The sequence below is a fragment of the Caretta caretta genome, chromosome 1 (assembly GCF_965140235.1).
Source record: "Caretta caretta isolate rCarCar2 chromosome 1, rCarCar1.hap1, whole genome shotgun sequence".
Lineage (NCBI taxonomy): Eukaryota > Metazoa > Chordata > Testudines > Cheloniidae > Caretta > Caretta caretta.
Genome location: NC_134206.1, coordinates 354,256,782 through 354,268,823, shown reverse-complemented (window position 1 = coordinate 354,268,823; position 12,042 = coordinate 354,256,782). Strand labels below are relative to the sequence as shown.

The following is a 12,042-nucleotide window of genomic DNA, read 5'->3' as shown; positions in this document are numbered from 1 at the left end:
GGGTGTTTTATTGCAACAGTTTCTGCACCCACCAAATGTGTTTGAACTTAAAATCCAGACCTAAGGGCCAGGTCCAACTCCAGTGACAACAGTGGGAGCTGGATCAACGACATATGAGAGTGCGTCTCGCCTGTACCTTATTCCGTGTGGGTTTCTGAACATTCGTTAAGTTTTGGGACAAACCTTTGGTGCTTGTCAACCAGTGGGTTGGAAGCCATATTGAAAAGTCCTTGTAGAAAACTCTTTTCTGTTATGTGCTTGTGGATCTTTATTCAGAGACACTCTGAGAAGTGAAGAAGTGTCTATGTATGGACACCTTCTGGGACAGAGGAGTATGCGTGCAAAATCTCTGTAAATGAGTCTGTGTGGGTACATACGGCGATGAAGAGGGGTATGTATGCACAAATGGGTGTCTGTGTAGACACGTACCTGGAGGGAGCAGGTAGAGGAGCATGTGCATGCCTGCTCATGCAGTCACATACTTTCAGGAAGATGGTTCTTATCCCATCTTTCAGCAGCATGAGAAATCTCTGCTTTTTTCTTACAGAAACGAGAGAGGACAGGACAAAGCGTCTCTTCCGACATTACACTGTGGGTTCATATGACAACTTCACCTCTCACAGGTAAGTGCCAGAATACCTCGTCGGTGAGAGACGGCAGAAAATGGGACTGGTATCTCCTTTATTTGTGTTACAGTAGATCATGGGAAGGGAGCTTCCTTCAGTCAATCCACATTCTATACTGACCGTCCAGGAGTGGGTTCTTTAGGCAAAAGGCCGAGATTGGTGATGAATATGAGGTTGGTGCCTGAGATTAGGAATAAAAGTACTTTTGGCGGCAGAGAAGTAGGGGTCCGAGAAGAGCCTTTTTACCTTAGTGACCCACGTTGGGGAATTGTGTCGGGCATCCTGGGAGCTGGAGCCTGAGCACTGGGTAGGGATGGAGAGTCCATGGGGCTGGATGTGTTGCATCCGAGAGTGCTAAAGGAATTGGCGGCTGTGATTGCAGAGCCATTGGCCATTATCTTTGAAAACTCGTGGCGAACGGGGGAAGTCCCGGATGACTGGAAAAAGACTGATGTAGTGCCCATCTTTAAAAAAGGGAAGAAGGAGGATCCTGGGAACCACAGGCCAGTCAGCCTCACCTCAGTCCCCGGAAAAATCATGGAGCAGGTCTCAAGGAATCTATCCTGAAACACTTACACGAGAAGAAAGTGATCAGGAACAGTCAGCATGGATTCACCAAGGGAAGGTCATGCCTGACTAATCTAATCGCCTTCTATGATGCGATTACTGGTTCTGTGGATGAAGGGAAAGCAGTGGATGTATTGTTTCTTGACTTTAGCAAAGCTTTTGACACGGTCTCCCACAGTATTCTTGTCAGCAAGTTAAAGAAGTATGGGTTGGATGAATGCACTATAAGGTGGGTAGAAAGTTGGCTAGATTGTCAGGCTCAACGGGTAGTGATCAATGGCTCCATGTCTAGCTGGCAGCCGGTATCAAGTGGAGTGCCCCAAGGGTCGGTCCTGGGGCCGGTTTTGTTCAATATCTTCATAAATGATCTGGAGGATGGTGTGGATTGAACTCTCAGCAAATTTGCAGATGATACTAAACTAGGAGGAGTAGTAGATACGGTGGCAGGTAGGGATAGGATACAGAGGGACCTAGACAAATTGGAGGATTGGACCAAAAGAAATCTGATGAGGTTCAACAAGGATAAGTGCAGGGTCCTGCACTTAGGACGGAAGAATCCAATGCACCGCTACAGACTAGGGACCGAATGGCTAGGCAGCAGTTCTGCGGAAAAGGACCTAGGGGTGACAGTGGACGAGAAGCTGGATATGAGTCAACAGTGTGCCCTTGTTGGCAAGAAGGCCAATGGCATTTTGGGATGTATAAGTAGGGGCATAGCCAGCAGATCGAGGGATGTGATCGTTCCCCTCTGTTCGACATTGGTGAGGCCTCATCTGGAGTACTGTGTCCAGTTTTGGGCCCCACACTACAAGAAGGATGTGGATAAACTGGAGAGAGTCCAGCGAAGGGCAACAAAAATGATTAGGGGGCTGGAACACATGACTTATGAGGAGAGGCTGAGGGAACTGGGATTGTTTAGTCTACAGAGGAAAAGAATGAGTAGGGATTTGATAGCTGCTCAACTACCTGAGAGGTGGTTCCAAAGAGGATGGTTCTAGACTATTCTCAGTGGTAGAAGAGGACAGGACAAGGAGTAATGGTCTCAAGTTGCAGTGGGGGAGGTTTAGGTTGGATATTAGGAAAAGCTTTTTCACTTGGAGGGTGGTGAAACACTGGGTTACCTAGGGAGGTTACCTAGGGAGGTGGTGGAATCTCCTTCCTTAGAAGTTTTTAAGGTCAGGCTTGACAAAGCCCTGGCTGGGATGATTTACTTGGGGATTGGTCCTGTTTTGAGCAGGGGGTTGGACTAGATGACCTCCTGAGGTCCCTTCCAACCCTGATATTCTATGATTCTATGATGGAGAGCTCTGGTTCTCTGCTGGAGAAGGACAGAGGGGACGCTATGTGTGTGCGTGAGATAAAACAGGGACAGGTGTGTTAGAAATGCCATAGTTGAGATAGGGCTGGAGTGTTCTGGGACTGGAGGTCTGGAGGTGGTATGTGGTTTGCTGCATTTGAGACAACCCCAAGATAAAATGTAAAGAGTTACAGCACTCAGGGTGGAAATAGTTAAGAGAACGGGGTCTCTGTTGTTACACAGCCATGCTTGGCCTGGGCTATGCGTGACTGGGAGACATTCGGAACAGAAGGGGTCCTAGAACTTGGTTTGGTGTTTGAATACAAAGCTGCACCTGGAGCTGAGTTTCTATGTGAGGTGTTTGGCTGTATAGAGAAGGGGATAGGCTTGATGGTGCTTTGAGGATATGATCTCTGCTTACTCCTATGTGCCTATGCTTGTATAAGGTATTGGTCGGTGCAGGAGAATGGGATAGGCATTACAGAACGTGATACGATATGAACAAATTGTCACAGATCTTTATAGGAAAACAATCTCTCCAACCACATTGAAATCCTTCAATGAGTGTGTCAACAAAAGAGTGGATGAATGTTGTTCTATTGAGGTTCTGATAACAAGACCATCAGTGTGGTGTCTGGGCACCTTTGAGGAGAACTGGTAGATGTAATTTATATGCATTTTCCAAAAAAGCTTTTGACAAAGTCCCTCAAGAGGGGCTGGTAAGGGTACTATGTGGTACTTTGGGCATGTGGCAAATAGCTCTTGTTGCCTTAGAGAGGCAGGCTGGAAAGGGTGTTAGGGTTATTATAGGATGAGGATTGGAATGGCGAATGAAAAGAACTGGGGCTGGTATTGAGTAGCGTGGTACACCTATTTGCCTGGCTGCCCATCACCACTGGTAAAGTTTGCAGATAACACAAAAATTGGGGGAGTGGTAAATAATGAAGGGGACAAGTCACTGGTGCAAAGCAATCTGGATCGCTTGGTAAACTGGGTGCAAGCAAACAATGTCAAATAAAAAACCACAGTAGGAGGACCAAAATAATGCCACCATGGCTAAACAGCAGAGTCTGGAGGCTGTTAGAGACAAGAAGGCATCCTTTAAAATTTGGAAGTCAGTCCTCATGAGGAAAATAGGAAGGAGCATAAACTCTGGCAAGTAAAATGTAGACAAGTAATAAGGCAGGCCAATACAGAATTTGAGAAGCCCTTGCTGGAGATGCAAAAACTCAGAGTAAAAATTTTAAAGTACATCAGGAGCAGTGGATCACATTGTAGTGGGGTTACTAGATGACAAATGTGTTAAAGGAGAACACCAAAGACAAGACCACTGCAGAGAAGCGAAATGAATTCTTTGCATCAGTCTTCATTGCAGAGGATGTTATATCAGAGCTATTCAGATTTGGACGACAAATCTGAACTGTCCCACATTGATGTGTCAGTGGAAGAGGTTTTAGAACAAATGGATAAATTAAACAGTAATAAGAAAAGGAGTACTTGTGGCACCTTAGAGACTAACCAATTTATTTGAGCATGAGCTTTCGTGAGCTACAGCTCAAATAAATTGGTTAGTCTCTAAGGTGCCACAAGTACTCCTTTTCTTTTTGCGAATACAGACTAACACGGCTGTTACTCTGAAACCTAAACAGTAATAAGTTATCAGGACCAGTTGGAATTCACCCAAGAATTCTGAAGGAACTCAAATATGAAATTACAAAACTACTAGCTGTGGTATTTAACCTATCACTGAAATCGGCCTCTGTACCATATGACAGGAAGGTAGCTAATGTAACACTGATTTTTAAAAAGGGCTCCCGAGGAGCTACTAGCAGCTACAGGCTGGTGAGCCTAACTTTAGTATTGGACCAATTGGTTGAAACAGTAGTAAAGAACAGAATTTTCAGACACATAGATAAACACGATTTGTTGGCTTTTGTAAAAGGAAATCATGCCTCACCAATCTGTTAGAATTCTTTGAGGGAGTCAGCAAGCATGTAGATATAACATACTTGGATTTTCAGAAAGACTTTGACAAGGTCCAATTCCAAAGGCTCTTACGTAAACGAAGTAGCCTTGGGGTAAGATGGAAGGTCCTCTCATGGATCGTAACTGGTTGAAAGATAGGAAACGAAGTATAGAACTAAATGGCCAGTTTTCACAATGGAAAGAGGTGAACAGTGGAGTCCCCCAAGGATCTGTACTGGGACATGTGTTGTTCAACATATTCATTAATGATCTGGAAAAGGGGGTGAACAGTGAAGTGGCAAAGTTTGCAGATGATTCAAAATTATCCAAGATAGTTAAGTCCAAAGTAGACTGCAAGGAGGTAGAGGGATCTCAGAAAGCTGGGTGACTGGGTGACAAAATGGCAGATAGAACTCAATGTTGATAAGTGCAAAGTAATCCACATTGGAAAAAATAATCACACCTATATACAGAATGATGGGTTCTAAATTAGCTGTTACCACCTAAGAAAGCGATCTTGGAGTCATTGTGCACAGTTCTCTGAAAACTGCCGCTCATTGCACAGCAACAGTCAGAAAGGCTAAAGTATGTTAGGAAGTACTAGGAAAGGAGTAGAAAATAAGAGAGAAAATATAATAATGCCACTATATAAATCCCTGATGTGCCCACATCTTGAGTGTGCGTAGTTCTGGTGGCCCCTTCTCAAAAGAAAAAAATATATAGTGGAACTGGAAAAGGTTCCGAGAAGGACAACAAAGATAATTAAGCGTGTGAAATGGCTTGCATAAGAGGAGATACTAAAAAGGTTAGGGCAGTTCACCTTAGAAAAGAGAAGACTAAAGAAGATATGATAGAGAGCTATAAAATGATGAACAGTATGGATAGTACTTACCTTTTATGTTACTTTACCTATGAATAGTGTTTACCCTTTCACACAATACAAAAACCAGGGGTCACCTGATTAAATTAATAGGCTGCAGGTTTAGTACAAACAAGAGGAAGTACTTTTTCACACAACACGAAAGTAACCTGTGGAACTCATTGCTGTGGGATGTTGTGAAGGCCAAAAATATAACTGACTTTGAAAAAGAACATGATAAGTTCATGAAGGATAGGTCCATCAATGGCTTTTAGCCAAGATGGTCAGGACACAACCCTGTGGTCTGAGTGTCCCTAAGCCTCTGGCTGCACGAAGCCGGGAGTGGAAGACAGGGTTGGATCACTCCATAACTGCCCTGTTCTGTGCACTCCCCCTGAAGCTCTGGTATGGACCAATGTTAAAGACAAGATACTGGCCAAGATGGACCATGGTCCGACCAACTATGGCAGCTCTTGTGTTCTTAATGTGCATTTTAACACAGCTAAATGTATACGTCTAGGAACAAAGAATGCAGACCATGCTTACAGAATTGGGGACTCTATCCTGGGAGGTAGTGACTCTGAAAAAGATTTGGGGGTCATGGTGGATAATCACCTAAACAAGAGCTTCCAGTATGGTGCTGTGGCCAACAGAGCTAACGTGATCCTGGGGTGCATAAACGAGGGAATCTCTGGTAGGAGCAGAGCGGTTATTTTACCTCTTTCTCTGGAACTGGTGTGAACGGCTGGAATTCTGTGTCCAGTTCTGGTGCACACAATTCAAGAAGGATGTTGATAATTGAAGAGGGTTCAGAGAAGAGCCACGAGAATGATTAACGGATTTGAAAACATACTGTATAGTGATAGACTCCAAGAGCTCCATCTATTTAGCTAAACGAAGAGAAGGTTAAGGGGTGACTTGATCACAGTCCGTAAGTATCTACGTGGGGACAAATGTTTAATGGGCTCCTCAGTGTAGCAGAGAAAGGCATGTTCCAATGCCTGTAAATTGAAGCTAGACAAATTCAGACTGGAAATAAGGTGTAATTTTTTAACAGTGACAGTAATTAACCATCGGAACATTTTACCAGGGGTTGGGGTAGATTCTCTAGCACTTAAAATTTTTAACTCACGAGTGGATGTTTTTTCTAAAAGTTCTGTTCTAGGAATTATTGTGGGGTAGGTCTCTGGCCTCTGCTGTACAGGAGCTCAGACTAGATGATCACAATGGTACCTTCTGGCCTTGGAATCTGTGACTCTGTGATCAGTGATATGAGGTTGGAATTGCTGTGATTTTCTTTGGAAAATAGAAATATCACAAATAGTGAGAACTTGTTTTCCTCTTTGCCCTCAGCAGCTGCTTCAGAGCTGAGATCTTTTCTTCTGAAAGCATCTTTCCAGGCAAGGGGAGCAGTAGACAGATACAACAGTGTACAGGTGCATCCCCCAGGTGGCTGATGTGGGTAGCCCCTGTTGGGAAAACCCAGATCCAAATATTATGGATTAAGGTGCCGTGAACCAACAGTATATCGGGGAAGGAAAATTCTGATTTCAGACTGGGGCAGAGAGCAGGCATGTCTCTCCAGGAGAAGGGAAACTCTGATTTCAGATCTGAGCAGTCCAAGCTCACTAGCTTTCTAAGGCAGTGGTCTAGGGTGGAACTGCTGATACCTGCTCCCAGCAGGCCAGCAGGCCATGACATGGTATCCCCAGGAGTGCATAGGTTGGGTTGGCCTAACAAGCTAGTACATCTGAAACTCATTTGTTGCAGAAGCTGTACAACAAACCAAAGAGTGCAGAGATGGTGAGATAATATCTAAGGTACTGTCGGCTCAGTATAGCAAAGCAGATTAAAATGATTTGAAGGAGAGCACTTATCCTGCCATCTCTCACTTCACTGGAGATCTCGAGAGTGGAAAGAGATCAACTCAATTACATTGTTTAAGGAAAGACTTCAAGGTGCTTGAGAAAATTATATACCATCTAGCTTAAATTGCAGGGAAAGTCTTTGTAATAGTTTCCAGGTGTGAATGGATGTCCCCCAGTGTGTAGTACGCAACAGCTGGATCATAGCAAAATAGCAGGTTTGTGGGCTTAGAAGATTTACTCATCCTCCTCTTAGTTTAATAAATTGCAAGGAGAGCCTAACAACCAGGCTGCAGCTGCAGCCCCGCCTACTGGTAAGGGTCTGCGGTAACACGCGAGGAGGGGAACCCAGGCCCTCCCACTCCACCAAGTTCCAATGCGGGGGCTCTTTTGGGTATTGTAAGGCAGCAGTCTGTTTCCTGTGGACCAGCTAACACTTTCCCGTGTCTCTTCCTACCTCTCTGCCCCTCCTTGGCCTGTGTCATGGCTGGCAGTTGTCCCTGGCAATCTGTTCCACAGGTCTCAGTGGGGAGCCCCAGCTCCACGCAGTAGGCCTCTCCCTGGGAATGCCGTCCTGGCATAGTCCTGCTGCAGCAGTGAGCGCAGATCTGCTTCTCTCCACCGCCACCCTGCTGTGCTGAAGAGGCTCCCTGTTAAATCCCTGCCTCAGGCCAGTCAGCTGGGCTTCCCAGGCCCAGAACTGCTCCTGCATCCTTCGCTCTCCAGTGGGAGGTTTACCCACCCATCGCATATCTGCAGACTTGAGCAGGGATGATTTTATGTTCTCTTCCAGGCCATTAATAAAAATGCTAAATAGCTTAGGGCCAAGACCTGTTACCTGTGGGACTGCACTGGAAACAGACCGTTCAGTGATGGTTCCCTATTTACAATCACATCTGGAGATCTGTCCATTAGCCGGTTTTCAATCCATTTAATGTAGGCCATGTGAATTTTATCTTTCTAGTTTTGAATCAGAATGTCATGCAGCATCAAATCAAATGCCTCACAGAAGTCTAAGTGTATTACATCAACTCTATTATCTTTATCAGTCAAACTTGTGATCTCATCAAAACAATCAAGTAGGTTTGACAGGATCTATTTTCCATAGAACCCTGTTGATTGGCATTAATTATATTAATCTCCTTTAATACTGTATTAATTAAGTCCCATATCAGATTGTCTTGCCCAACTCCAATGTCAGATTGACAGACCTATAATTAGCCAGGTCCCCCCGTTTACCCTCTTTAAGACTGGCACAAGAGCCGTCTTCTGGAACTTCCCCAGCATTTTGTAGCTTATTGAAAATGAGCATTAAGGGTCCAGCGAGCTGCTCAGCCAGAACTTTCACTGATCAAATGCGGGAGGGATGTCAGAGTGTGTGATTAATAAAAGACAGCGATCCCACTCAGCCGGGGCCATGGCCCTGCTGCTCTTCCTGGCTGGGCCCACGCATCCCTGCTGTTTCCCATCTCCAGTTCCGGTTTGGGTGCTTTCATTTCCCACCTCTTCCCCAGTCCCACACTGCAAAAGTTTCTTGGGGATGAGACCCACAAGTCTCACTTTTCCACCTATGACAAGCTTTGGGTTTTCTCTAGGGCCCACCACTGTAGCACCTAAAAGGCAGTTCCTCATGGCACTGGTTTCCAGTCCAAGTCCAGCCCATCTTTAAGAAAGGGAACGAGGAGGATCCGGGGAACTACAGGCCAGTCAGCCTCACCTCAGTCCCTGGAAAAATCATGGAGCAGGTCCTCAGGGAATCAATTCTGAAGCACTTAGAGGAGAGGAAAGTGATCAGGAACAGTCAGCACGGATTCACCAAGGGCAAGTCCTGCCTGACTAATCTAATTGCCTTCTATGACGAGATAACTGGCTCTGTGGATGAGGGGAAAGCAGTGGACGTGTTATTGCTTGATTTTAGCAAAGCATTTGACACGGTCTCCCACAGTATTCTTGCCAGCAAGTTAAAGAAGTATGGGCTGGATGAATGGACGATAAGGTGGATAGAAAGTTGGCTAGATTGTCGGGCTCAACGGGTAGTGATCAATGGCTCCATGTCTAGTTGGCAGCCGGTATCAAGTGGAGTGCCCCAAGGGTCAGTCTTGGGGCCGGTTTTGTTCAATATCTTCATAAATGATCTGGAGGATGGCGTGGATTGCACCCTCAGCAAATTTGCAAATGACACTTAACTGGGAGGAGTGGTAGATACGCTGGAGGGTAGGGATAGGATACAGAGAGCCCTAGACAAATTAGAGGATTGGGCCAAAGGAAATCTGATGAGGTTCAACAAGGACAAGTGCAGAGTCCTGCACTTAGGACGGAAGGATCCCATACAACGCTACAGACTAGGGACGGAATGGCTCGGCAGCAGTTCTGCAGAAAAAGACGTAGGGGTTACAGTGGACGAGAAGCTGGATATGAGTCAACAGTGTGCCCTTGTTCCCAAGAAGGCCAATGGCATTTTGGGGTGTATAAGTAGGGACATTGCCAGCAGATGAAGGGATGTGATTGTTCCCCTCTATTCATAGTCCAACCCCCTGCTCAAAGCAGGACTGATCCACAATTAAATCATCCCAGCCAGGGCTTTGTCAAGCCTGACCTTAAAAACTTCTAAGGAAGGAGATTCCACCACCTCCCTAGGTAACACATTCCAGTGTTTCAGCACCCTCGTAGTGAAAAAGTTTTTCCTAATATCCAACCTAAATCTCCCCCACTGCAACTTGAGACCATTACTCCTTGTCCTGTCACCTGCCACCACTGAGAATAGTCTAGATCCATCCTCTTTGGAACCCCCTTTCAGGTAGTTGAAAGCAGCTATCAAATCCCTCCTCATTCTTCTCTTCTGTGGACTAAACAATCCCAGTTCCCTCAGCCTCTCCTCGTAAGTCATGTGTTCCAGTCCCCTAATCATTTTTGTTGCCCTCCGCTGGACTTTTTCCAATTTTTCCACATCCTTCTTGTAGTGTGGGGCCCCAAACTGGACACAGTACTCCAGATGAGACCTCACCAATGTCGAATAGAGGGGAACGATCATGTCCCTCGATCTGCTGGCAATGCCCCTACTTATACATCCTAAAATGCCATTGGCCTTCTTGGGAACAAGGGCACACTGTTGACTCATATCCAGCTTCTCGTCCACTGTAACCACTAGGTTTCAGAGTAACAGCCGTGTTAGTCTGTATTCGCAAAAAGAAAAGGAGTACTTGTGGCACCTTAGAGACTAACCAATTTATTTGAGCATGAGCTTTCGTGAGCTACAGCTCACTTCATCGGATGCATACCGTGGAAACTGCAGCAGACTTTATATACTTTATATACTATGTGTATATAAAGTCTGCTGCAGTTTCCACGGTATGCATCCGATGAAGTGAGCTGTAGCTCACGAAAGCTCATGCTCAAATAAATTGGTTAGTCTCTAAGGTGCCACAAGTACTCCTTTTCTTTTTGTAACCACTAGGTCATTTTCTGCAGAACTGCTGCCGAGCCATTCGGTCCCTAGTCTGTAGCAGTGCATTGGATTCTTCCGTCCTAAGTGCAGGACTCTGCACTTGTCCTTGTTGAACCTCATCAGATTTCTTTTGGCCCAATCCTCCAATTTGTCTAGGTCCCTCTGTATCCTATCCCTACCCTCCAGTGTATCTACCACTCCTCCCAGTTCGACAATGGTGAGGCCTCATCTGGAGTACTGTGTCCAGTTTTGGGCCCAACACTACAAGAAGGATGTGAAAAAATTAGAAAACGTCCAGCGGAGGGCAACAAAATGATTAGGGGTCTGGAACACATGACTTATGAGGAGAGGCTGAGGGAGCTGGGATTGTTCAGCCTGCAGAAGAGAAGAATGAGGGGGGATTTGATAGCTGCTTTCAACTACCTAAAAGGGGGTTCCAAAGAGGATGGCTCTAGACTGTTCTCAGTGGTAGCAGATGACAGAACAAGGAGTAATGGTCTCAAGTTGCAGTGGGGGAGGTTTAGATTGGATATTAGGAAAAACTTTTTCACTAGGAGGGTGGTGAAACACTGGAATGCATTACCTAGGGAGGTGGTAGAATCTCCTTCCTTAGAAGTTTTTAAGGTCAGGCTTGACATAGCCCTGGCTGGGATGATTTAATTGGGGATCAGTCCTGCTTTGAGCAGGGGGTTGGACTAGATGACCTCCTGAGGTCTCTTCCAACCCCGATATTCTATGTTTCTATGATTCTAAATGTGGTGCCTGGTCTCTGCTCTGAGGAGCTTGCAGTCTAGAAGGAAAGCAACAGACAGAGAGCGGGGGTGAAGAATGAGGCACTACAGCAGAAGTTGCTGGCATTGTTCTGCCCTTCTGCCTCGACATTGCGAGTTGGTCAGGGTTTTGTCGGCATTGTGATATAAGTGCGGAGGAATTTGAAAGAGGCCAGGGTAGTTCAGCTGAGTATCCATGTGGAAAAGGTCTGTTGTTCAATAGCTGGTGTGACAGAAGCTGAGTTTTAACAGCCTTTCCCTGCCGGTTTAGCTGTGTTTGTCGAGTGGCCTTGGCTGTCTGAGTAAGATGCCTGCTTTGAAAAAGTGTTCATTATAAAAAAGCTAATTTGCCTTAGACCAGGTATCCCACATTTTTCATTCCATTCTGAGATGCTGTTGTTGTGGGAGAGGGCAGGACCCCAGGCCAACGGTAGCAGAGTTAATTAAACTGATTCTGGGAAAGACCCCCCAGATTATCCTTCCAACAAGGGTGGAGTTGGGGAAGGCACCTGTAAAGGTCCCAGTGGCTCTAAGAGAACAAACAAAGAGAGGGGCAGCAAGTTATCCATCACAGGTGTTTCCGTAGCAGTCATTCACTGAAATGCCTAAGCACTGAATAAGCAAATTAGATCTTCGTGGCAGAGTCCA

General features: G+C 45.6%; 1 protein-coding gene across 12 annotated transcripts in view; it reads left to right on the top strand.

The window, feature by feature from the left end:
• The window catches only part of SHANK3 (SH3 and multiple ankyrin repeat domains 3), a 675,575-nt gene that overhangs the window by 519,704 nt on the left and 143,829 nt on the right, over nt 1-12,042 (top strand). For all 12 annotated transcript variants that reach the window (XR_012666651.1, XM_075124628.1, XM_048820302.2 and 9 more), the window contains exon 13: nt 548-623. Coding sequence is in view for 11 of the 12 variants with exons in the window: in XM_075124628.1 (XP_074980729.1) it covers nt 548-623 (76 nt within the window). In the remaining variant the exon portion in view is untranslated. The remainder of the gene's footprint in view (nt 1-547; nt 624-12,042) is intronic.